General features: G+C 52.5%; 2 protein-coding genes across 2 annotated transcripts in view; one reads left to right on the top strand and one right to left on the bottom strand.

Moving 5' to 3' along the window:
- The window catches only part of OTOF (otoferlin), a 102656-nt gene extending 91159 nt beyond the window's left edge, over window positions 1-11497 (top strand). Inside the window, exons 27-40 of the mRNA XM_017877044.1 lie at window positions 448-514; window positions 1415-1551; window positions 1684-1818; window positions 2067-2204; window positions 2840-2967; window positions 3072-3242; window positions 3886-4046; window positions 4817-4959; window positions 5352-5440; window positions 6742-6840; window positions 6986-7227; window positions 8013-8191; window positions 8296-8396; window positions 10485-11497. Coding sequence (XP_017732533.1) covers window positions 448-514; window positions 1415-1551; window positions 1684-1818; window positions 2067-2204; window positions 2840-2967; window positions 3072-3242; window positions 3886-4046; window positions 4817-4959; window positions 5352-5440; window positions 6742-6840; window positions 6986-7227; window positions 8013-8191; window positions 8296-8396; window positions 10485-10665 — 1971 coding nt within the window. The 3' untranslated portion in view covers window positions 10666-11497. The remainder of the gene's footprint in view (window positions 1-447; window positions 515-1414; window positions 1552-1683; window positions 1819-2066; window positions 2205-2839; window positions 2968-3071; window positions 3243-3885; window positions 4047-4816; window positions 4960-5351; window positions 5441-6741; window positions 6841-6985; window positions 7228-8012; window positions 8192-8295; window positions 8397-10484) is intronic.
- A 579-nt stretch (window positions 11498-12076) lies between these two features.
- DRC1 (dynein regulatory complex subunit 1) overlaps window positions 12077-25347 on the bottom strand; it is a 58970-nt gene continuing 45699 nt past the window's right edge. Inside the window, exons 9-17 of the mRNA XM_017876888.1 lie at window positions 25139-25273; window positions 24546-24778; window positions 20431-20543; window positions 19150-19239; window positions 18540-18629; window positions 15318-15547; window positions 14023-14166; window positions 13581-13683; window positions 12077-12342 (exon numbers count right to left, since the gene is read on the bottom strand). Of these exons, the coding sequence (XP_017732377.1) occupies window positions 12286-12342; window positions 13581-13683; window positions 14023-14166; window positions 15318-15547; window positions 18540-18629; window positions 19150-19239; window positions 20431-20543; window positions 24546-24778; window positions 25139-25273 (1195 nt within the window). The 3' untranslated portion in view covers window positions 12077-12285. The remainder of the gene's footprint in view (window positions 12343-13580; window positions 13684-14022; window positions 14167-15317; window positions 15548-18539; window positions 18630-19149; window positions 19240-20430; window positions 20544-24545; window positions 24779-25138; window positions 25274-25347) is intronic.

Below are 25347 nucleotides of genomic sequence, written 5' to 3'. Positions count from 1 at the left end.
CCCTCCCCCTCCCCCACCCCACGACAGGCCCCGGTGTGTGATGTTCCCCTCCCTGTGTCCAAGTGTTCTCATTGTTCAATTCCCTCCCATGAGTGAGAACATGCAGTGTTTGGTTTTCTGTCCTTGTGACAGTTTGCTCAGAATGATGGTTTCCGGCTTCATCCATGTCCCTGCAAAGGATATGAACTCATGCTTTTTTATGGCTGCATAGTATTCCATGGTGTATATGTGCCACAGATGCATAAACCCCTAAGTACCACTAGTCACATTGTACACCTTATAAACTTTTTAAAATCAGCTTAAGCAGAGCACATGGTGGATTTGAAATGCAGTCGGGAAGATTTTCTACTTCTAGTGCATTAAGACTGGTCTGGGCCCACAGTTTGGGGTCAGCAGACTCCTCCCAGGAAACCCACCTTCTCTCCTTTTCATCTCATCTTTTGGCAGCAACTTCGACAACAAGAGCCCTCTGGAATTGACTTGGAGGAGAAGGAGGAGGTGGACAACACTGAGGGTGAGCCCTGGAACCTGGAACTCTGCCTCCTCCTCCCTGCCCCTGGGTAGCTGGCTCTCCTGCCCACCTCACCACCTGCTTCTCTTTCCCCTCCCACCAGTCCTCCCAGCCTTAGTAGCCAGGGAAGCAGCATCAGTAGTCTGTGGGCACTGAGCAAGCTAAGGCCCTTGTCTAGGGAGGCTTTTACTCTGACCAGTTCAGCACCCACGGTGATAGACAGACATTTAGAGCTACAGAACATCAGAGCTGGAAGGGACCTCAGAGCTCATTCCATCCAGCATTTTCCAGACTTTTCCATGAAGAAAATTATGGGTGTTCTAAAAGGAACAAATTGGTTTTGGTCAAATTAGTTTAGGAAAAACTGATTGAAACAGCTTCTTTTGGTGCAGGACTTTTCAGAGCCTTTACTGTGCAAATGTTATTATACATCTCTAAAAGAAAGACACAGTGTAAAATATTTCCCCAGCTTATTGGCTCACAGTACCCTTTCTTCTAAAGCGTGCCAGCAGCATCTGCACCTGGTGCTCCACTGCATGCGGTTTGGGAAATGCTAATACAGAGTGTTATTATTATGGACAAGAAGAGGGAAGCTAGTAAGGAAAGTGAGTGGGGGAGGAACTGAGTGGCAACAGGCCTCCACCCCCAAACCCATGCTCCTTCCTGCCCCTCTCTTCCAAAGGGCATGATGACAGTCTTCAGACACCTTCCCAGGCATAAACTCACTGGGGCCCCCAGCACCTCCATGAGGCGGGCATACTAGGGAGTATTATCTGCATTTGACAGCGCATGGACATCCGAGAGTTGAGTTAGTAAAGCAAATTAGTGACAGAGCTGGGTCTCCAATCCAGGCCTTCCTGCTCTGCTCATTTCTGCTCCACCTCCTTTTCTGCTTCTGGCCAGGCCTGAAGGGGTCAATGAAGGGCAAGGAGAAGGCAAGGGCTGCCAAAGAGGAGAAAAGGAAGAAAACCCAGAGCTCTGGCTCTGGCCAGGGGTCTGAGGCCCCTGAGAAGAAGAAACCTAAGATTGATGAGCTTAAGGTGAGAGTCTGGGAGCAGGTCCTTCTAGGGAGTGCGGGGGTGTTGGCGGGGTGGTGGTGGTGATCCTGCAGGTGGAGCAGGACGAAAGCCAGAAACCAAGCAGCCACCCCCTAACGGCCTGGTCTGGCTCAGGTGTACCCTAAAGAGCTGGAGTCCGAGTTTGATAACTTTGAGGACTGGCTGCACACTTTCAACCTGCTTCGGGGCAAGACCGGGGATGACGAGGATGGCTCCACTGAGGAGGAGCGCATTGTGGGACGCTTCAAGGTCAGGCCAGGAACACGGGCCCAGCCCCTGAGCACCCCTCAGCCCTTGCCCCACCACAGGTTCTCCCACTCACCCCCCACCACTGCCCTGGTCACTCCCTCCAGCAGCCCTGGACTTTCCCATGACTCACCAGCTAAAGGGTGAAGGCCCTGCCACATCAGGGTCCAGCCCTCCCGGTGCCATTAGCTGTTTCTAATGCCACCCCTGCCAGGCAAATCTACAGCCTGACCCACATTTGTCTTGCCCAGGGCTCCCTCTGCGTGTACAAAGTGCCACTCCCAGAGGACGTGTCCCGGGAAGCTGGCTACGACCCCACCTACGGCATGTTCCAGGGCATCCCGAGCAATGACCCCATCAATGTGCTGGTCCGAGTCTATGTGGTCCGGGTGAGACTCCCATCACTTCCCCTCCTTGCAAGTCTCTTCATCCTCCCATCTGAGAGGGACCAAAGAAGCTGCATACTGGCCGGGTGCAGTGGCTTACGCCTGTAATCCCAGCACTTTGGGAGGCCAAGGCAGGGGGATCGCCTGAGATCAGGAGTTCAAGACCAGCCTGGCCGACATGGTGAAACCCTGTCTCTACTAAAAATACAAAAATTAGCCAGGTGCAGTGGCACACACTTGTAATCCCAGCTACTCAGGAGACTGAGGCAGGAAAATTGCTTGAATCCAGGAGGTGGAGCTTTCAGTGAGCCAAGATCATATCATTGCATTCCAACCTGGGAGACAGAGTAAGACTCTGTCTCAAAGAAAAAAAAAAAAGAAGAAGCTGCATACTGACAGCCCCAGACTGGGAGGCACCAGGGAAATCATTTGGTCTAGCCTTTATCTTTTCTAGAGGAGGAAATCAAGGCCCAGAGAGGGGTAGCCACTTGCCTAGGGTCACAGAGCAAGCCTCCTGACAGGTCCAGTGTTCCTGCCCCTGCCCTTCACTGTCATAGGACCCTCAGGCAGCCTGGCAGGGGCACTGAATATGAGCAGGGCATGGGAGCCTGCTCAGGCAGCCCTCCTCCCTATCCCAGGCCACGGACCTGCACCCTGCCGACATCAACGGCAAAGCTGACCCCTACATCGCCATCCGGCTAGGCAAGACCGACATCCGCGACAAGGAGAACTACATCTCCAAGCAGCTCAACCCTGTGTTTGGGAAGTAAGTCTTCTTGGTGCCCTCCCCTGCCATACCCCGACTTCTCCAACCCAGACCACCTCTCACCCTAGCCGATCCTTAAACCCTTCTAACTCCACCCCCACCAGGTCCTTTGACATCGAGGCCTCCTTCCCCATGGAATCCATGCTGACGGTGGCTGTGTATGACTGGGACCTGGTGGGCACTGATGACCTCATTGGGGAAACCAAGATTGACCTGGAAAACCGCTTCTACAGCAAGCACCGCGCCACCTGCGGCATCGCCCAGACCTACTCCACGTATGTGGGGCGTGGGGCAGAGGGCGGGGGCAGTGTGCCTGCTTCACCGCCACTCTCAAATGAGATTCAGATCGTGGTGATTTGAGAAGGTAGAAATATTGTGGTTTCTGTCCCAGGCCAGACCTCTGCCCCTATAGTCCCTGGGCACAGCCTTCAGGGGACAGAACTGCAGATCCCAAAACAAGGAGAGGGCCAGTGGATTGCAGGACAGAGGAGGCAGGATGAGGAGAGACAAGTGGGCTAGGGAAGGTGGGGGCCAGAAGAGGAGGACAGGAAGAGTCCCCTGGGGATCTGGGCCAGCTCTGCCACTTACAGGCTGTGTGACCCTGGCCAAGTCCCTTCACCTCTCTGGTTTTCAGTTTCCTCAAGGGAGTCTCTGAGGTTCCAGAGGAGTGGGCACAGTGAGGGGATGCAGTGGGGCGGGGCTGGGGACACTGATACGTGATCCAAGGGCCAGGGCAGGAGGGTTCAGCCTCCAGCAGCCCTAGTGTCTCAGGTGAGCCTGGGACCCAGGGTAGGAGGAATCAGACTCACTTGCTGATGAGGGCAACAGCCAGCTTTAGAGAACTGGCCACAACTAGCTGTCATCCAGGATGGCTTAGTCCCACCCAGCCCCTCCAAGCCTGTGTGTCCCCTCCCGCAGACACGGCTACAATATCTGGCGGGACCCCATGAAGCCCAGCCAGATCCTGACCCGCCTCTGCAAAGACAGCAAAGTGGACGGCCCCCACTTTGGGCCCCCCGGGAGAGTGAAAGTGGCCAACCGCGTCTTCACCGGGCCCTCTGAGATTGAAGACGAGAACGGTAATGGGGCACTGGAGGGGGATGCAGCCACCTGCCCCCTCTCCAGCAGATTTCAGAGGACAGGAGGGGCCCACACTTCCCTGGGGAACCCCACAGCCTAGCCTGGGGTGTCCTCAGCCTAAGCCTGGGCTTAGTGACCCTCTGCTTATCACCCCAGAGCCCCGCTCCTGTGCCCTGCCTCTGTGCTTCCACTCCTCCTCCAGGGCAGCCCCACCTGTTTTCTCTCTGTCCAAATCCCAGTGAGGTAGAGAGGTTATCTGCATCCCATTCTGCAGATGAACAAACCAAGATCCTAGTTCCAGTGACTTGCCCAAGGTCATGTGGCTCTTTAGAGGCAGAGCAAGGGCAACGGCCCAGGTCCATCCGGCTCTAATCCTTAAACTCTCCTTACTCCTCTGTCCATGAGGCACGTCCCAGAGAAGCAGAGAATTGGGAGGTGTACCCGTGCTGGTATCTGATCACTATCAGGTGCTGGGACAGGACGTGGATTCTCCCCTCCCTGACTCCTCTCTCACAGCCCAGCAGGGCTCTCCAGTCAACTTCCCCAAGCAGAGGACCAAGGGCACAGACCTCTCTTGGCCCTGTGGGGCAGCTGAGACCCTGGGCAAGCCACTTCTCCTTCTGTGCCTCAGTTTCCCCAGCAGTGAAAAGGAGGTGGGGTAAACAGGTGATGGCGTAGGGGCTTCTTTGTGCTCCTAAATCCCTAGTCCCAGCAAAGGTCTCCTGGTTGTGCTAAGCCATATGTGCAGCTGAGCCGCCGGTACCCACAGGTCAGAGGAAGCCCACGGATGAGCACGTGGCACTGTCAGCCCTGAGGCACTGGGAGGACATACCCCGCGCGGGCTGCCGCCTGGTGCCGGAGCACGTGGAGACCAGGCCACTGCTCAACCCCGACAAGCCGGGCATCGAGCAGGTGACACTTGCATGGCCAAGACTGGGGGTCTTGGGTATTGGGGACCAGGGATTCCCAACCTGAGTCAGTAAAGGTAGAAGCCAGGCTTCATGCTGTCCGCTGCATTCCAGAAAGCCTGGCAGGCACCTCCCCACCAAGGCCCCTCAGGGTAACTTGAATGGCAAGTGTCTTTGCTTTGAGTGAGAATTACAGCAGCTCAGGCAGAGACCTAGGTTGTCTCCCTCAGAAGCTGTGATTGGCTATTGGTGACATCATAGGAATTCCTGGCATCCAAAGATAGAAACTGATGAACTGGGTCCTTGACAGAACAAAGGTTAGGAGGGAGAGGAGAGCTGATCTTCCTGGGCAGAGGGAGAAGACCCTAGGAGATCTGCCACAACCCTCTTCCTCAGGGCCGCCTGGAGCTGTGGGTGGACATGTTCCCCATGGACATGCCGGCCCCTGGGACGCCTCTGGACATCTCCCCTCGGAAGCCCAAGAAGTGAGCGGCCCAGGGCCCAACGCTACTCCCTCCCGGCCCACCCCATCGCTTCCCACCACGGCCCAACCCTTCCTGTGGGAAGCTCAGGCCCAGATGGCCTTGGCCAGTTGGCATCTCTGGGGCCTGGGTGTGGCCACTGGGCCTTATGGGGGAGAAACTGATCAACCAATCAGTAGAGTTTAGGGCCTGCGCTGGAGAGTCCCCATGTGCTAAGGCAAGACAATGCCTTCCACCCTGCATCAGTGAGGGAGACGAGCCCCACACAGCACACTCCGGTACCCTGCATCTGCATGGTCGACGCACCCATATACATGCATCTCATGCACACACACACGCACAGCATAGCACTCCCGTGGGCATTCACACACATGCCCACACTGGCGCACTCCTTCACAACACACAGAACCCCTGCAAACCAGCCCTGCGTCGTCCTCACATCCAGGCTAGTGTGATGTTCCGCCAAGTTTTCTTTGAAGTGCCTGCCAGTGATGTATGCAGGAGTGAGTGCCTGGAAGAGGCAGGAGGTGGTGGACTGAAGAGAACGCAGATTTCCCATCCGTAAAGCGGCAGATTCGAGTTCAGCTGCCAGACAGTGACTGGATTCAGGGCCGGCTTCAGGGATGGAGGAAGCCACACAGGGTCCCACTCTTGTTTCCATTCTCCTATGTTGCCATCTTGAAATTCTTTGTGACAAGTGGCCCTGCATTTCCATTTGGTGCTGGCCCCGGCAAATCATGCAGCCAATTCTGCCAGGAATGTCCTGGAAACCTGAGGCCATGAGTCGGCTGTTCAGGGCATGTCATTAGGGGGCACCCAACCCGCTGGGCCACTCTGGGCTCGCAGCCCTGTCTGCAATCCCAGGAGAGCCAGGCTCGGATCAATTTTTAGTGAATGACTCAGCCTCACTGTTAATAATTGAATTGAACTACATCATTCATAATTACAATTAAACCTTGAGGGGAAAATCCTCTTTGGGGACAAGGACATACAGCTTCCATGGGCTTCCATTGCTGGCTACTGGGCTTAAATGCAGACTTCTCTTGGAACTAGCATCTGAGACAGACGGTGGCTTCCCGCCCCCTGCCCCATGCCAACCCCACCGCCCATAGCCATGTGCCTGGTGGGCCCTCTCACTCATGCCTCTGCTCCCCCACCCTGAACCACTCTAGCCCCAGCCTGGCCCAGGCCCCGTGCTGACCCCAAGTCTCCAGGGCTTCTCTCTGCCTGCCCCATCCCAGCCCTAGCACCCTGGCATAACCCCCACCCGGGTCTGCTAACCATCTCTCTCTCCCTGGGCCCAGGTACGAGCTGCGGGTCATCATCTGGAACACAGATGAGGTGGTCTTGGAGGACGACGACTTCTTCACAGGGGAGAAGTCCAGTGACATCTTCGTGAGGGGGTGAGTGAGCAGTCCCTGCATGAGAGGGACTGAGCCGGGCGGGCCCTGCTTCCCGGGGAGCAGGAAAGGAGGCAGAGGGAAGGTGGCTGTGGGTGGGAGAGGCCCCACTGGCCTGGCTGCGGGTCTGGAGATGTGGCGCCCACAGGTGGCTGAAAGGCCAGCAGGAGGACAAGCAGGACACAGACGTCCACTACCACTCCCTCACTGGCGAGGGCAACTTCAACTGGCGCTACCTGTTCCCCTTCGACTACCTGGCAGCGGAGGAGAGGATCGTCATCTCCAAGAAGGAGTCCATGTTCTCCTGGGATGAGACCGAGTACAAGATCCCCGCGCGGCTCACCCTGCAGATCTGGGATGCGGACCACTTCTCTGCCGACGACTTTCTGGGTGCAGAGCAGGGCAGGGATGGGGGCTCAGGATCCAGAACTGAGGAGGGGCAGGGGCTGGGGAGGCAAGGACAGGGAGAGCCCCGCCCTGGGGGGACAAGGACAGGGAGAGCCCCGCCCTGGGGGGACAAGGACAGGGAGAGCCCCGCCCTGGGGGGACAAGGACAGGGAGAGCCCCGCCCTGGGGGGACAAGGACAGGGAGAGCCCCGCCCTGGGGGTACAAGGCGTCATTGCTTCCAGTCCGTCAGAGCCAGGGATGTCTGATGGGGCTCCGCCCCCAAGCATCCACCTAACCGTCCCCAGGCAGATGGCCTTAGTATCATAACCAGGCTGACAACAAGCTTTGGACACACCATGGAGGGGCAGTCAGTGCTGATGGGGGAGGGAGGGGCGCCCTAAGGGAGTCAGGAAACCACCCTGGGCCTCAGGTTGCTTCTCTGTAAAGCAGGGATTCCCCTAAAACTCTAATCTGCATATGCAAGCTTGTGGGGTTAGCAGGACTTTGACAGAATGGATGCGTGGCAGGGAGTGGCAGGGGAGACCCCAGGAGAGACCCTCTGGGGTGAAAGAAGGACCTGAGTAAAGCGTGGGGGCTGGGGCTGCCCCAGCAAGCCCACGAGGACACCTGCATTGAGGCCAGTTGCTGGGAGTGAGGCAGGAGGATGAGATTTGGGCTCCTGGAGGTCTGCTCTCAGCAACCAAGGGAACGAGGAGCCCAGACCCCCACTCCCACCCCACCCCACCCCAGCCCTGTTCACTCAGAGCTGACACTGAGGTCGCCACAGGGGCCATTGAGCTGGACCTGAACCGGTTCCCGCGGGGCGCAAAGACAGCCAAGCAGTGCACCATGGAGATGGCCACCGGGGAGGTGGAGGTGCCCCTGGTGTCCATCTTCAAGCAAAAGCGCGTCAAAGGCTGGTGGCCCCTCCTGGCCCGCAATGAGAACGATGAGTTTGAGCTCACGGTGCGCACCCCCTCCTGCTCGGGCAGTAGGCAGGGCTGGGCCCAGCTGGGGTGCCAAGGGCCCAGCATGTGACTTGGATGCTGGGACCTGTCTGTCCTCTGCAGGGTAAGGTGGAAGCTGAGTTGCATTTACTGACAGCAGAGGAGGCAGAGAAGAACCCAGTGGGCCTGGCCCGCAATGAACCTGACCCCCTAGAGAAACCCAAGTGAGTGCCCTGCCTGCCCAGCCCCTCCCCACTCTGGTTCTTAGAGGCACTGGAACAGGAAGGAGACACTCCTCAGACACACATCTCTTCCTGGGCCACAGCCTCATTACAGGGGAGCCTCCTCCCTGCCCTCTGCCGGCCCTGAATACCGCAACATCCCTTTGAACCAGCGGATGGGCTAGGAGTACTGGAGAGCAGGACCTTTCCTGGGAAAGGCCCCATTTAGCAGAGAGAAACTACGTTCTTCCCTTCCTAGCTTTTGCAGAAGAGCCAGCTCCAGTGGTGGCCTCGGCCAGCCTTGATGGCCAGAGGGATGCCTAAAACTGCACACACAGCCCAGGGCAGCTTCCCTCTTGGTCAGGGCCCCTCGCTACACCCAACCCCTTCTCCTGCCTGTCCCTCCTCTGCACTCTCTACCCTTCATGCTCCAGCCGGCCCGACTCAAGCTTCATCTGGTTCCTGAACCCTCTCAAGTCGGCTCGCTACTTCTTATGGCACACGTATCGTTGGCTGCTCCTCAAACTGCTGCTGCTCCTGCTGCTGCTCCTCCTCCTCGCCCTGTTCCTCTACTCTGTGCCTGGCTACCTGGTCAAGAAGATCCTCGGGGCCTGAGCCCAGCGGCCTCCTGGGTCTGATACTTCTCACTTCTTCCTCTGGACCAAGGGCTAGGCAGGCGCGCACATACACACACACATACATGCACACATCCACAAACACAAATATGCATACATATGCACACACACACAAGCAGATATGCACACACGTGCCACACACAAGTACATACACATGCACTCAAGCACACACAGGCACGCACTTAAGCCCACACAAACATGCACAGCAACTTTCAAGTTTTCATGACAGAATAGACTCTCAGAACTAGAAACGACTGTTTTACGCTTTTCCATATTAAGCCAGAGAGGTGAAGTAGCTTGCTCAAGGTCACCCAGCAAATTAGGGTAGAGCCGGGACTCAAGCCAAGGTTTCCAAATTGCCAATCCTGTGTTCTTTGCACACCACCTCTGCTCCCAGTCACGTTTCTCCCAGACTCGAATCCAATTTCATTGGCAGAAAGAAGCTGAGCTATGGACAGAGAAAAGGGAAGGGTGTGGCCAGGGTTAGCCAACAGGTCTGGAAATGGCTCTCACCAGTGTGTGACCTCCCAGTCCAGGGCTGTTTTCTGCCCTTCGGAATAATAGTTCCATTCAGCTCAAACATTTCATAGCCACCATGGCCTGAACACCCACTGCAGGTACTTAGAGCTCCCTAGGCACTGGCTCACTGTGCCATTGCACCAACCCCAGGAGGTAGGTACTGCTTGTAACCCCATTTTATACATGAAGAAACCGAGGTTGATAGAGGTGCCTAACTGACCTATGAAAACCATTCAAAACCAGGTGCTCTGCACCCAAGCCCCAGCTCTGTGCCCCCACCAACACTGAGCTCAGCTCTGGAGCTGCACGCCATGTCCTCTGGGAGGCAGTAATTTGAAAAGGCATATTCAGTACTTTCACTCTGTATCTTGACATTTTGCCGCACCTATTGTTTTTATAACACATACGACAGATAGTGAGGCTGGCTAGGTGCTTCTCAGCTGGCAGGCTCTGCGGAAGGTGGAGTGGGTCTGCACCCTGACAGTGGGAAGGTCGACGAGGGCGGCTTGCGCCCCACAGGGGCCGCTGAGACCCTTGGCAGGGCCCGGTGGGAACAGCCGTTTATGTCCATCAGAAAGGAAGAGGTTGCGAAACACGGGTCTCACGAGACACGGGGCAGCACATAGAACGAGCTAACCGCAGGAGCTTGCTAACGATGAGAAGTGCCTGCAGGGCCAAGGCTGTCCCATGCTGCAAGTAGTTCCCATCGAGGCCTTGGGAGCAGATTCCGGCTCCAAAGGTCCTGCAGAGAGGATAGAGTTTTGTAAGCAGCAAGTCGGGTACTTAGAAATGGGTTCAAACCCTGCCTCCAGCATTCACTGCTTTTGGGGCTGGGGCCATGACAGGGCTTTTGGGGGTCCAGAAGGACAGGGGATGGGGTGCGCTAGGAGGCAGCTCCTGCCTACTGGCTGACGGGCTCCTCTCTTCCACTTCCCAGCCGGCCCGACACGGCCTTCGTCTGGTTCCTCAACCCTCTCAAGTCCATCAAGTACCTCATCTGCACCCGGTACAAGTGGCTCATCATCAAGATTGTGCTGGCGCTGCTGGGGCTGCTCATGTTGGGCCTCTTCCTCTACAGCCTCCCCGGCTACATGGTCAAAAAGCTCCTTGGGGCATGAAGGCCGCCAGCTCCCGCTAGCCGTTCCCTGGTCCTGCCACATTTCCTTGTAGTGGCTTGGACTCTTTCCCGTCTCCCCTGGGCAGCCTGAGGAGCCCAGTGTCCACTTTTCATGCCGTGGGCCCAGAGCCTGCCTCCTGCTTGTGGGGCCACCTGTCCTCACTGCCCCAGGCTGTGGCTTGCCCAGTCCTGCCCCTCTGACCCCTGCCTGTGGGCTGGGGAGCCTTGGATGGGGTGGGAACCTAGAATGGGTCTATCTTGCCCCATCTGGCTGAGGCGCCACCCTTCTTCAGGCCCAGGCTCCGGAGGAAGCCTCTTGAAATCTTCCCCAGGTCTTCTAAGTACAGGATTGAAGCTTTAGTGAAATTAACCAAGGACCATGGGCCAGTACCCAGGGCTTTGAAAAGAATGAACGAGCAAAAGGTATCCCCGCCATGTCCCCTTTAGATAGCACTGGTCTTTGATCCGCAACAGGGGCCAGACCCTGTCCACAAGTCTCGGGGTGGCTGTGCTGTCACTGCTGGGCTCCACTTGGCTCCTCTCGCTTCCCAGGGCATCGCCTGTCCTGCCTGTGCATTTCCATAGCTTCCAGAGCTCCCTCTGCCCCAGCCAGTGCCCCCAAGCCCAGCCAAGGAGCTGTGAGGAGCAGCAGAGGGGACTCCCCATCCCAGGCACACCCTGCCCTCCCACCCCTGCCCCCCTTGCCCTTCCAGCCCTTTCAGCTGCAGCTGGGAGCTGGCCCGTCACGTGCCGCCCCTGCCTGTGTCTGGGTTTCTATTGGCTGTTTTTCTTGAGTGGTGATTTTTCTCTAAATAAAAGAAGTCAAGCACTGAGCTGACAGGTCTGCACTGGTCAAGTTGAGAGGAAGAGCCGCAGGTGCGGGGCAGAGGCGGCAGTTCTCTAGGCTGGTGGCTTCCGTACCAGCAGGGCTCCCATGGCCTTTCCCCTTCAAGTGGCCTCTGGTGGCCCAGGGTTCAAAGCAGGTCTCGGGCACAGGGCTGCCCACCCAGGCTGCCCACAGGAGGAGTCTTATACTACACCCCAAAGGTTACACCAGCCTGGGCCCAGGGGCCCCCAAAGCACCAAAAGAATCCTTCAGGTCTGGGGCCAGTCTGAAGACTGATGACCCCACAAGGGCCCAAAAGCTCCAGCCGCCACCCATGGAAACCAGCTTCCCCTGAAAGCAAGAAAGGAGCCCCACGCCAGTGGCCTCGGCCTCTGACTCACTGCACAATCTCAGCCTGGGGCAAAGTCCCCTCATGATACAGAGGCAGGAGCAAGGGGCTGGTCTTGCTAGACCTGCCCTCTTTTAAAGATGATCAGCACATACTTTTAAAAGCGTTTTATGATCATAATGCTAGCTGACATCCAGGTAACTCCTCTGGCTTCCTTATTTCAACAGGATTTCACCACAACTTTTAAAAGGCTTTAACATAATGCAGACACAGTGTAACTCCTCTGTGCTTCGAGTTCCTGACATGTGTCTTTAAAGGCTATAAAGACAGCCCTGGAAAATGCAGAGAGCTGGCCCAGGTGCATCCCAGTGGGTGATATGAGCTGGCTCCTGCATAGACACCAGCATCAGGCCAGCCCTAACACATCAGCCTTTGGAGGTCCAGCTCTATTTTTTGGGTACCCGCAACACCTGAGTGGGAGGAACTTGCAGTTCAGAGTTGATCTGGAAAAGGAAGGGTGAAGGTCATTAAATTTTCCCCAGGACCCTCCTTCCTTTGCCACCCCTGCAAGCCACGCTGGCTCTCCCATGGGCCTCCAAAGCCCTGCATGCATCTCCTCTCCAAAGCTGAGAGATGCTGAACATCCACAGGCTGCCTTCCTGCAGGAGACACGCCTGAGCCTTCTTGCTCAACTTCTGCTCCAGCTGTGACCTCTGGTAGCGTTCTTCATCTCCCACCCATCCTTTCTCTGCAATCTTCCCCTCTCCTCTCTCCATGCACCCATGCCATCCCCAGTCTAGCCTGCCCCACCTCTTCCTCCCCGAGCCTCTTGTACACAGTAGCATCTGTGGAAGCAGGAACCATACCGTCCAGAATGTCTGGGTCCTGTCACAGGCCAAGGGTCATTACAAGGCCAAAGCTCACTACAACATCCCCCTTTCAGCTGTTGCCTGGGACTGTGCTGGGGCCACAGAGCCCCTGTGGCTGGACTTGGAGCTGGCCTCAGTCACCTCACACATGTGCAACTAATAGCTGTGTCATGACCTTCCTGGCCTACAGCCCCAGCTGCAGGCACCTACACCACCGAGCAGGAAATGTTAGCAATGGAATTTTTCCTTCCTCCTCTTGCCAGGCCATGGGGAAGTTGCCCACAACTATTATGGGGGTGGGCACAGATGGGGGCCAGGGAATATCTGCCCCAGCAGAGCCTCCTCCCTCATGCGAGGACGACCCTCCAGTCATATCCCAGGCAGGGAACTCGGGCTGGCGGGTGGAAAGAGCCCAGGCTCTGGATGAGTTGCAAACTCTCCAAGTTGTGATTGTCCTTTCTGTGAAATGAGAAGCATCGTTTCCACCCTGTCCACCTCACACAGCGGGTGTGAGGATGGAAGAAAGCACAGCTGGAGGCTCTGTAGCTGGGGAGCTGCTCCTGGCTGTGGCACTGCTTCACACAGAGTGGTCCCAGCAGGCCACTGGCACCAGAAACCACAGTATCAAAGAGACACTGTCACACCTGAGCTGTCACACTGTCACACTGTCACTCCTGGAGGAGACTTCAGGCAAGATCTACTCCTTTAGCCAGTAATTGTCTCAAGGTGTCACTGTTGATTTTTTACATCACATCGCAAAGCTCCCTTGCCTCTGGGTGGGAGGGGACTCCTCATTCCCTAATCCCAGCTCCAGCCCCCCGACCCCACCCATCTCCTGCCGCCCACCCCTCGTTGGAAGGCCCGCCGCCCACCTTGGAGTTCAGATACTGCTGCAGCAGCACCTGCAGCTCTGTGTTCTGCTGCTCCAGAGAACTGTTTTCCTGCAGCAGCTTGGCCCTCTGGGTCAGGACAATGCTTTGGACAAAAAAATCAGTTAGAGGCTCACTGAATCCTCCATCCTCTGCCAAGTAGGGGCCAGGGTCTTGGTGTTTCTGCTTTGGCTGCAGGTGGAGGGAGACTCCAGAAGCTACACTCTTCACCCAGCTGCCAGGTGAGCCAGGTTAGCAGGAACAGAACAGGCAGGACAGGGCCCAAGAGCCAACCGCCCCACATGATCCACTCACACAGGAATTGCCAATGGCAGCTCTTCCCTCCCAGGTTTGGTGGGACAGGGGGGCAGCAAACACGGCTGCCCCAGCAACTGTTCCTCACCTGCCCGCCAGCACCCTCCTGCTCCATGACATGCACACTTACTGGTACTTCTCCAAGGCTGTGTAGAGGGCATCCCAGAGGTTCTGCTTGGAGGAAGGGATTACCGTGGTCAGGGCCTGCCAGTACTCTGAGTCCTTGGAGTTGTTGCGCACATTCTTCTGCACTCTTGGCGGGGCCCGCGAGTCCCTGAAGGCCAACAACACTGTGACTGTCATGTCCATTGGGTACTACCCAGGCCCCCAAGCAGTGCCAGTCACAGGCCTACTGCTTTCCCATCTGTCACCTTCCCACTCAGCAGTCCAAATTTATTAGATGGTGGCAGGTTCTCAGAAAGGACACAGTTTATTAGATGGTGGCAGCTTCTCAGAAAGGACACAGTTTATTAGATGGTGGCTTATCGTCAGCGTTCCTGCCTCGGTACCACCGGTACCTTTGTGAGGGCATGATCAGTGCTTCATCCACCCCTCTCTCTCCCAATCAGTTTACCTCACTGGCTTTACAGCTCGTCGCTGTGCCCGTCTCTTGCACCAGGGCATCCAAAACAGTACTAGAATTGAGTCATGTCCTCTCCATCCCGCCATGACAGCCTTTATCTGGAGGATCCCCACCTCCCACCTGGACAAGCCTCCTGATGCTCTCCCTGTATCTGGCTTTGCCCCTTCCCTGCCACCACAATGATCTCTCTAAAATACAAGGCTAATCATGGCTCTTCAGCTGCTTCAAATCCTTTTCTGGCTCCCACCACCAACGGGTAAAGACAAAGATCTTGGGCACATTGGGCAAGGCTCTCCAACACCTGGCTGGCTCCCCACCCACTGGTGCCACCTCCCAGGCCCTTGACCCTCCAGCCAGACCTCCTGTGATGATTCTTGAACAGACCAGACCTTCCCCATGCTGCCATTTCCTGAAATGCCCTTACCTCCATTTTATCTGCCCGGAAACACCCAGTACCAGTGCCATTTCCTCCCAAAACCCTCTCTGACATGCCAAATGGAAACGGCCACTTCCTCCTCTGAACAACGGTGTACCTTGAATGTGCTTTGACCATTGCTCTGATCACAAGGCAGTGTCCCCACAGTGCTTACACATGGCAGCCTTCAATGCATGTCTGCTGAATGAATGATGAGTGAAAAAAGCACAGATCACCACTATGCCCTATTGCTTTCCTGACTCTGTCCAGTGATTGGTTGCCCTAGCCTGCCTTCAGATAGCCCTGTCCTTAGTCCTCGTATCTTGCCCAACGGACTCTTCCCCACTCACTGGCTCTGCCTGGCTCCCCAGCCCATCCAGCTCCCCTGGTTCTGGTCTCAGGCAAGCCTTCCAGCCCTGCAGCCCACCTAGGCTTCTTCAGACCCATGACAAAGGCCTCCAGAATCTTGACGACATCATTGGGGTGGATGACCCAGGGGGAGGGTGGGGTCTCCTCTTCTTCCTCCTTCTCCCCTTCCACCAGGCTTTCTTCCTTTTCTCCCTCCATCTCCGTCTGCTCTGCCAGCTCCAATTCTGACCCCGTGCTTGTCTCCTCCATGCTCGCCTTCTCCATGCTCGCCTGACTGCAGGACTTGATCTGGAGAAAGATGCAAGGACAACTGTGGGCTGGGGACACACAAGCATGAGCATGGAGAGAGAGGCAGGAAGAAGAAAAACCAGAAAAGTTTGCGGAAAGTGACAGAAAGCTTGCCCAGGGAGACATTTACACAGGGATAGAAACAGGAGAAAGCGTGGGGAGAAGGGGGATGGGATGAGGAGAGGCACTAGGAGGTGACAAGACAATGGAAAGGTTCTGTTTCTAAATCCGGGCCCCCAGGTGCTCATCTTCTTGACATTCATAAAACTTACATGTTATAAATTTCCTTTTGAATCATAATACAAATTAAATTTTTGTTTTAATTGTTAAATTTAAAAGGTCTTCCTCCTTCTCCTATCCTGCCGTTCATGCAATTGACCTCCCACAGGCAAATGAATGCTATCAAGTTTCCTATGGTTCCTTCCAAAGAAACAGTATGTCTATGTAATGTCTATATATAAATACATGTGCATACCTTTCCATATATACTTCTCCTTTTCGTTTTGACATCAATGATACTATACCACACATGGAGTTCTGTAGTTTGCTTTTTCACATACCAGTAAACCTTAGATATCTTTTCATGTGAATACATAAAGAACTTTGGTTTTTTCCCACAGTCTTATAGTACCCCATCGTGTAGATGTACCATATATTATTAAATAGATTCCTCAATGATGGACATTTAGGTTGTTTTGAATCTTCTGCCATTTCAAACAATGCTACAGTGAATCAGCTACAATAAATACACCATTTCAACTGTACTGAGATATATCTAGAGAATAAAATCCTAGAAGAAGAATTTCAGAGGCCAAGATGGGCAGATCATTTGAGGTCAGGAGTTTGAGACCAGGCTGGCCAACATGGTGAAACCACATCTCCACTAAAAATACAAAAACTAGCCGGGCATGGTGACAGGTGCCTGTAATCAATCCCAGCTACTGGGGAGGCTGAGGCAGGAGAATGACTTGAACCTGGGAGATGGAGGTTGTAGTGAGCCAAGATCATGCCACTGCACTCCAGCTTGGGCAACAGAGCAAGACTGTGTCGCAAAAAAAAAAAAAAAAAAAAAAAAAAAAAAAAAAAAAAAAAAAAAAATCTCAGAGTAAAGTGTTTATAGTTTTGTAATTGATACTGCCAAACTGTCCTCAATGGAGGTTACAATTTATACTCCTACCAGGAACTTATAAGTGTACATGTTTTCTACACCTCAGTCATCACTGTTATACTTGCTTATACTTGCTGTGTTATCAAGCTTTTTTTTTTTTGCCAACGTAACAGGTTGGCAAAATGGAATTCAGGCATTTTAATTTGCATTTCTCTTATGACACAGAAGGCTGATTATCTTTTCATATGTTTAAGAGTTACCTGTATAGCCTCTTCTAGGAGTTGTTCTTTCATATTTGTTATCTGTTCCTTGAGTTCTTGGTCTTTTTCTTATTGATTTCTGAGAGCTCTTTATATATTAAGGAAATGAGGCCTTAACTATGATACGAGTTGAAAATATTTCTCTGCGACTTGTCATTCATCTCTTAACTTTGCTTATGATGATTTTTGCCCTACAGAATTGTTTTTAAATTCTGGCATCAAATATAGCTTTTATTCCCTTTATGGCTTTGTGCTTTTGTCCATTCTGCCAACTCTTTTTTTTTCTCTTTTTTTTCCTTAGAGACAGTGTCTCACACTCTATCACCCAGGCTGAAGTGCAGTGGTGCAATCATAGCTCACTGCAGCCTCAACCTCCTGGGCTAAATTGAGCCTCCCAAGTAGCTGGAACTATAGGCATGAGCCACTGCGCCTAGCCCAGCCAACTCTTTTTAGAGGCATGTCAGGATACTCAGCTTTGGGCTAGCAGTACTAAAAACATTTTCATTCACATTTTCTTTTCTTTTCTTTTTTTTTTTTTTTTTGAGATGGAGTCTCGCTCTGTTGCCCACGCCGGAGTGCAGTGGCGCGCGATCTCAGCTCACTGCAATCTCCGCCTCCCAGGTTCACGCCATTCTCCTGCCTCAGCATCCTGAGTAGCTGTCAGCATCCTGAGTAGCTGGGACTACAGGCGCCCGCCACCATGCCCGGTTAATTTTTTTGTATTTTTAGTAGAGACGGGGTTTCACCGTGTTAGCCAGGATGGTCTCGATCTCCTGACCTCATGATCTGCCCGCCTTGGCCTCCCAAAGTGCTGGGATTACAGGCTTGAGCCACCGCACCTGGCCCACATTTTTCATTTTTAAATTAAAACGTTATACAACTTTTAATATGGCAATTTCTTTAAAATAGTTAATATTTGATTCACCTTCTGAAATCAATTACAATCAAGATATGTAGGACAAATGGGCCCTGCCTTGCGGGAAAGTGTTAAGGATCAGAATATTCAGAACCAGGTGGGCTCTGCTGTCACAGTGGCTGAGACCTGGTTGTGAGGGTGGGTGCGGGAAAAGATTCCTTGGGCCTCAGTATAAGAACAGCATCTCACCCCCAAGCCATTCTTCCCTTTACAAAGAGACAAATTGATAAACAATAAGGAAAATGCTAAGTTAGCTACACCTGACATAAAAGCACTGCTATTTCTCCGGAAGTACTACTCAAAGGCAGTACTGTGCTCTGGGGGCTTTGGGAGAATTGAAAATGCAGGGACATGGATGAAGCTGGAAACCATCATTCTCAGCAAACGACCACAAGATCAGAAAACCAAACACCACATGTTCTCATTCATACGTGGGAGTTGAACAATGAGAACACATAGACACAGGGAGGGGAACATCACACACCGGGGCCTGTCAGGGGGTGGGGGACTAGGGGAGGGATAATATTAGGAGAAATATCTAATGTAGGTGGCGGGTTGATGGGTGCAGCAAACCACTAGGGCATGTGTATACCTATGTAACAAACCTGCATGTTCTGCACATGTATCCCAGAACTTAAAGTATAATAAAATAAATAAATAAATAAATAAATAAATAAAATGCTTTCTTCTCTTTGCACCTTGCCTTACCTGGAGACTGGAAGATAAACGGTGAGCTCGATATTTAAGGAAGAAGTTCACCAGTTTATACAAGTCATCCTCACTTTCAATTCCAAGGGCCTGGGGCAAAAAACAGGATGGTTGCTCAAACACCCCATCAAAGAGGCCACGGGCTTGGGCAGCTGACGGATGCTCAGCTCCTAAGAGCAGGAGGCTTGGCTTGTGGAGGGCATTCATCCAACGCTGGGAAGCGACTGTGAACTTGGGGACACACACATCAGAACAATGCTCATAGAGCCAGGAACTGCTCCATATGGATCCCTGGCTGTGAGGATGCCAAGTGGGGCTCTACCATATCTGAGTTTGGGGGTGTCAGGGAGACCAGATCTGAGTTTGGGGTGTCAGGGAGAACCTACAACCTGAGAGGAAGATGCTAGTAGAGGAAGGGGCAGGGGTGGGAGACAGCGAGTCTGAGGCTAATGTGTTGTGTGGAGAGCAGGTTAAGGGAAGGATGTGACAGGGAGCAGGGGAAGCCCCGGGAGACCCTCATCCACTGCCAGGGTTGAGGCAATGGCAGGGCCATCTGATAACACAGCTGGCTTCAGCCCTGCCCGTGTCCTCCCAGCCCCGTGGGACTCACGGAGAAGATGGCGTCCAGCCTCAGCAGATAGCATTCATTCTGCTCCAGGGGCAGGAGAAGGCTCAGCAGCTTGCTCTCTACGAGGAACCCCTGGGGAGAAGGAAGAAGGCATCTCCTGTCGGGGACAAGATTCAGGAGCGAGTCCCAGGGTCTGCAGCTGCCCCCTGTGTAACACTCCAGGGATCATGCCATGGAGCAGACACAGGGATGGGAGCCAGCAGTGGGCCCCAGCAAAGCCTTCTTGGGGTGCCCATGAGCACCACCCCTCCCCGGGGAGCAAGGCCAGGGACAAGCAAGGCCAGGGACAAAGCCCATCCTCACCACAGACTTAGCTTTTCCCACCCAGAAGGGCACCAACCCACCTCACCCACAAGCCACTGGGCAAACTCCTGAGGCCCCCACTACAGTCCAAAGCTGACCCAGTCACAGGCTCCTGTTTCACTCATAGTCTTGTCCCCAAATATCTACAGAACACAGCAGCAGGACAGGGAGGCACGGAGGGCAGTGGGCACCCCAAACCAAAACACGGCACACATGTGGTGGAGGGGAGAGGGCGGCTGAGTAGACACGGTGCCTGCTCTGAGCTGGGATGCCTGGGGGAGGGCTCCATGGGGAGGTGGCCTCTGCGTCCAGCTGCAGGTTCAGAGGGCAGAACCTGCCACCTGACCCCTTCAGCAGCAGCTGCCCTCAGTGGCAGGAGCCAGCCAAAGGCAACTGCCCCCACTATCCCAAAAGAACACCCACTTCAGAATCATGAGATCCAAACCAACACTACCCATGTTTGATCAAAACCCAACTTCCAGCTGAACCAGCTCAATGCAGCTTTCATTCTAAGTCTAATCATATTTCCTAACATACAATGCAGACATCCAAATCCTAACATACCCAGAGTAACCCCCAAAACCAGCCCCTGAGAAGGGCCATGTCAGCATGGCCACGTCACTTAGCAAGTTGGTTCATGGAGGTGAGCTGGTGCAACTTCTGTCTCAGAAGCAGCATCATTTTAAGCTGGCAGGAGCCCTCCAGCTGGCCTGAACTATGCCATGCTGACCAACCAAGGTTAGACCCATTTTCCAGCTGGGCCATCTCAGAGGCAAGCCCTCTATGAACTGGCCCTGAAGTCCAGGGGCCACCCCAACTCTGCTCCTCAGGCCCCAACCCTGGGCTTGGCCAGGGGAGGACTGGCCCACTCCTGACCCCAGGCCAGCACTGGCCCAGCAGAGGCCTCAGAAGCTGCACACCCCCGTGAGTCCCTCCGCTGCAGCCCCTGCCTGGCCTTACCGACTCGTCACACAGGAGCATCAGGATCCTCTTGGTGGTTTTTTCAGAAATTTGCTTCGGCAGGTCCAGGTAGGACTCTGGTTCCGAGGCGGCCTCTTCTGCCTCCTCCTCTTCTGCAGATGGGTCAGGGGGAGGAGAGAGAGAAAGAAAAAGAAGATAATTTCTGGACCTAGCTGACTCTGAGAAACAGTCAGATGGCTTTCCTTGAAAAAATGTACCTCTTAAAAAGCCTCTGTGAGGCATTCTCCCAGTCTCTTTATGATGAAAAAAGCCTATTACGTAGGAGGAAGGAGGGCTAGGGGGTCGGAATCAGAGACTACCTGGAGAACTCGGCCATTTCCAGCCAGCCTGTAATGCCCTACTTTTCCAAAATGCATCTGCCTGGAAACATCATACTCAAAGTCCAGCCATGAACCAGGGAGTGGGAGGGAGAGTGTGAGACCATTTATTCTTATTTCAGAGATGATCTAGCAAGTGGTTATATGGTTTCTAAACCTGCGACAGATTAGATAGAAGCAGCCAACTCAAAGCAGGGGCGGGTGGCTACGCACATTCACAGATACATTTTTTTTTTTTTTTTTGAGACGGAGACTTGTTTTGTCGCCCAGGCTGGAATGCAGCGGTGCGATCTCGGCTCACTGCAACCTCCGCCTCCCAGGTTCAAGCGATTCTCCTGCCTCAGCCTCCCGAGAGCTGGGATTACAGATGCCCGCTGTGACACCAGCTAATTTTTGTGTTTTTAGTAGAGATGGGGTTTTGTCACATTGGCCAGGCTGGTCTCGAGCTCCTGAGCTCAAGTGCGCCACAGCACCTGACCCAGAGAAATATTAACAGCAAGAACTGACAGCTGACAGCAAGAGTCAAAAATTTTCTTAATTAAAATTCAATTTTTAGGCCAGGCACGGTGGCTCACGCCTGTAATCCCAGCACTTTGGGAGGTCGAGGCAGGTGGATCACTTGAGGTCAGGAGTTCAAGACCAGCCTGGCCAACATGGCAAAACCCTGTCTCTACTAAAAATACAAAAATTAGCTGGGCATGGTGGCGTATGCCTGTAATCCCAGCTACTCAGGAGGCTGAGAGGAGAATCGCTTGAACCCAGGAGGTGGAGGTTGCAGTGAGCCAAGATTGCGCCACTGCACTCCAGCCTGGGCAACAGAGTGAGAGTCTGTCTCAAAAAAACAAAAACAAAATAAACAAACGAAAAACATAGTTAAATTGTGAAAAACCAATCCCTAATAATCAAAAGTAAAATGAAACAAAAATACCTATATGTGTATCAGCTGGTGATATAACCACACAGAAACTATTCCAAGTGCCTATTTCTTTATTTATTTATTTAGACAGAGTCTCACTCTGTCACCCAGGCTGCAGTGCAGTGGCGTAATCTTGGCTTACTGCAACCTCCACCTCCCGGGTTCAAGCGATTCTCCTGCCTCAGCCTCCTGAGTAGCGGGGACTACAGGCACGCACCACCACGCCTGGCTAATTTTTGTATTTTTAGTAGAGACAGGGTTTCACCATGTTGGTCAGGCTGGTCTCGAACTCCTGACCTCATTATCCTCCCATCTTGGCCTCCCAAAGTGCTGGGATTACAGATGTGAGCCATTGCGCCCAGCCTATTTTTATTTTTTTAATTATTATTATTATTTTTTTTGAGCTAGAAGCTCACTCTGTTGCTCAACCTGGAGTGCAGTGGTGCAATCTTGGCTCACTACAAACTCCACCTCCTGGGTTCAAGCGATTCTCCTGCCTCAGCCTCCCAAGTAGCCAGGATTACAGGTGCATGCCATGACCGGCTAATTTTTTGTATTTTTAGTACAGATGGGGCTTCGCCATGTTGGCCAGGCTGGTCTCGAATTCCTGACCTCAGATGATCCACCTGCCTTGGCCTCCCAAAGTGCTGGGATTACAGGGGTGAGAAATCCTATACTCTCGGCTTTGTCCACTGAAAAGGCCTAGAAACAATGGCCAATCCAAAACAATGAGCACCCAGCACCCACAGTGTGGTTTCTAAATACCATTCCCTGGGCAGGCATGGTGGCTCATGCCTGTAATCCCAGCACTCTGGGAAGGAATTGCTTGAGCCTAGGAGTTTGAGACCAGCCTGGGCAACATGGCAAATCTCTGTCTCTACAAAAAATACAAAAATTAGCTGGGCATGGTGGCATGAGTCTTTGGTCCCAGCTACTCGGGAGGCAGAGGTGGGAGGATTGCTGAAGCAAGAGTGGCAGAGGTTGCAATGAGCCAAGATCCACCACTGCACTCCAGCCTGGGTGACAGAGTGAGACCATCTAAAAAAAAAAAAAAAAAAAATTCCTATTTAAAAAGACCAGGGGATCCTTGGAGAAATGGTTGATTCCAGACTTGAGGCAGGTAAAGTATAATGTGTGCCTTGAACACCTGGTCATCCTGGAAAGCCAGGATGCTATTAAAAAAAAAAAAAAATACTAGGGCTGGCCAAGAGCAGTGGCTCACACATAATCCCAGCATTTTGGGAGGCTGAGGTGGGGGGACCACAAGGTCAGGAGATGGAGACCATCCTGGTCAATATGGTGAAACCCCATCTCTACTGAAAATACACAAAATTAGCCAGGTGTGGCAGTGCACACCTGTAGTCCCAGCTACTCGGGAGGCTGAGGCAGGGGAATTGCTTGGACCCAGAAGGCAGAGGTCTCAGTGAGCCGAGATCGCGCCACTGACCTCCAGCCTGGCAACAGAGCAAGACTCTGTCTCGAAAATAAATAAATGAATAAATAAATAACTACTAGGGCTGAGTCAAAAGGACCTAGAAGCCAATGTGAAGATTTCCACTATCCAAAGATGGAAGAATTTGAGCCTCAATAAGGATAATTACTTTAGTAAACTAAAATACATCAAATTTGTTTAAATTCATGCATTCATAATATTTTTTAAAAACTCATTGGTACGTTTGGAAGATGCTAGAGGACCAACCCATTATTTTGAAAGTTGGTCAATGAGAAAAAATAAGCATCTATCCTGCTTTTCATATACAGACTATCTCAGGGTAGCAAATTGCTAATGAAGGAAAGGTATTCTTTTAAGAAGTATTCTGTTTTTTTTTTTTTTTAATTTTTTTTTTAAATTATTATACTTTAAGTTCTAGGGTACGTGTGCATAACGTGCAGGTTTGTTACATATGTATACTTGTGCCATGTTGGTGTGCTGCACCCATCAACTCGTCAGCACCCATCAATTCATCATTTATATCATGTATAACTCCCCAATGCAATCCCTCCCCCCTCCCCCCTCCCCATGATAGGCCCCAGTGTGTGATGTTCCCCTTCCCGAGTCCAAGTGATCTCATTGTTCAGTTCCCACCTATGAGTGAGAACATGCGGTGTTTGGTTTTCTGTTCTTGTGATAGTTTGCTAAGAATGATGGTTTCCAGCTGCATCCATGTCCCTACAAAGGACGCAAACTCATCCTTTTTTATGGCTGCATAGTATTCCATGGTGTATATGTGCCACATTTTCTTAATCCAGTCTGTCACTGATGGACATTTGGGTTGATTCCAAGTCTTTGCTATTGTGAATAGTGCTGCAATAAACATACGTGTGCATGTGTCTTTATAGCAGCATGATTTATAATCCTTTGGGTATATACCCAGTAGTGGGATGGCTGGGTCATATCGTACATCTAGTTCTAGATCCTTGAGGAATTGCCATACTCTTTTCCTCTAACTGTTAAATAAAGACACAAGAATAGAATTTAATATATCACCATTTTGCAGTCCCTAATACAGTTCATGGATCTTAGACAATGATTAGCAATGGTTGCTAACATCACAAAAAGAGAGACAATTTAACATTAGTTTATCCCGATGGAGGTACTACACAGTAGTGTACTTAGCAAAAATAAATTTGACCTGCACCTGATCAAGTTTCTAGACCTAACTGCCAGTTTACAATACAGGGGAGAGAGCAAAGCTATAAATTAGAGGAGACTTACAAGCTATATCCATAATCATACTTTACCACCTCCTAACTATGGGATCTTCCCCCTCCTCCCTAGACTATCTCTAATGTGACTGGTTTGACCCGATGTTCTCAGGGGCTCCTCCAGCTCTAAGATTCTATGACAACGTTCTAGTCACCTGTGTGCATGAGCATTTCTTCTACTATCTGCGTGGCGGACTTCTGGGGCTGCTGAGAAATAGGCCCAACATTCTTCAGGAACCAGAAATCAGGTGCTGTCCAGGGAAGCCCCAAATGATGAGTGTGGATGATCCTGTCCACATCAAAGGCTCTGGTTATTAGATCCTTCGCCTCCTCTTCATTCATCAGCCAAATCTCCCGAAACTTCTTGTCATCAATAAGAGCAAAATGCCTGTGAAGGAGAGTCACAGAGCATGGCCAGCTGACCCCAGGGCCTGGCCAGGGTCCTCTCAATTGGCAGCAGGGCAAGAACATGAAAAGGAGCTGTGCTAATTCCTGGGCGTGGCCCCCATCCTTGGGCAGCTGATTCCCACTTACAGTAAACTGGAAGCCATCCCAACACATCTCAAGAAAAGGCAGGTGACACGCAAGTGAAGGACCAGGGGAACACACCACAAAGGGTTAACTAATGCCTGGTCCAACTCCAAAATAGCTGGTGATATCAAGTCCAACCAAATCATAGCCTGTACAAATTCCATCCCCGCCACCTCTATGCTAGGACAAGTGCCTTAGGACCAAGTCCTTAAGATACCGCATGGCTTTCTGTAGCTCCTTGAATTGCAACACAAGACTTTGGTAGTCCAAGGTTAGAGACTGGTTCTCCTCCTGAAACTGCTTTATTTGCTTGGCATATTTTGATCTCAGATTGTTAAGTGTATCACGCAAGCTGGTTGAAGGAAAAAAAAAAAGTTAGTCTGCAGCTGAACAGAAGGTATGACGTATGTTGCTCTCATCCACCTG

The sequence above is a fragment of the Rhinopithecus bieti genome, unplaced genomic scaffold (genome assembly GCF_001698545.2).
Source record: "Rhinopithecus bieti isolate Rb0 unplaced genomic scaffold, ASM169854v2 scaffold_7681, whole genome shotgun sequence".
Classification (NCBI taxonomy): Eukaryota; Metazoa; Chordata; class Mammalia; order Primates; family Cercopithecidae; genus Rhinopithecus; species Rhinopithecus bieti.
The sequence above is the reverse complement of the archived record's forward strand: the minus strand, read 5'-3'. Positions and strand labels throughout refer to the sequence as shown.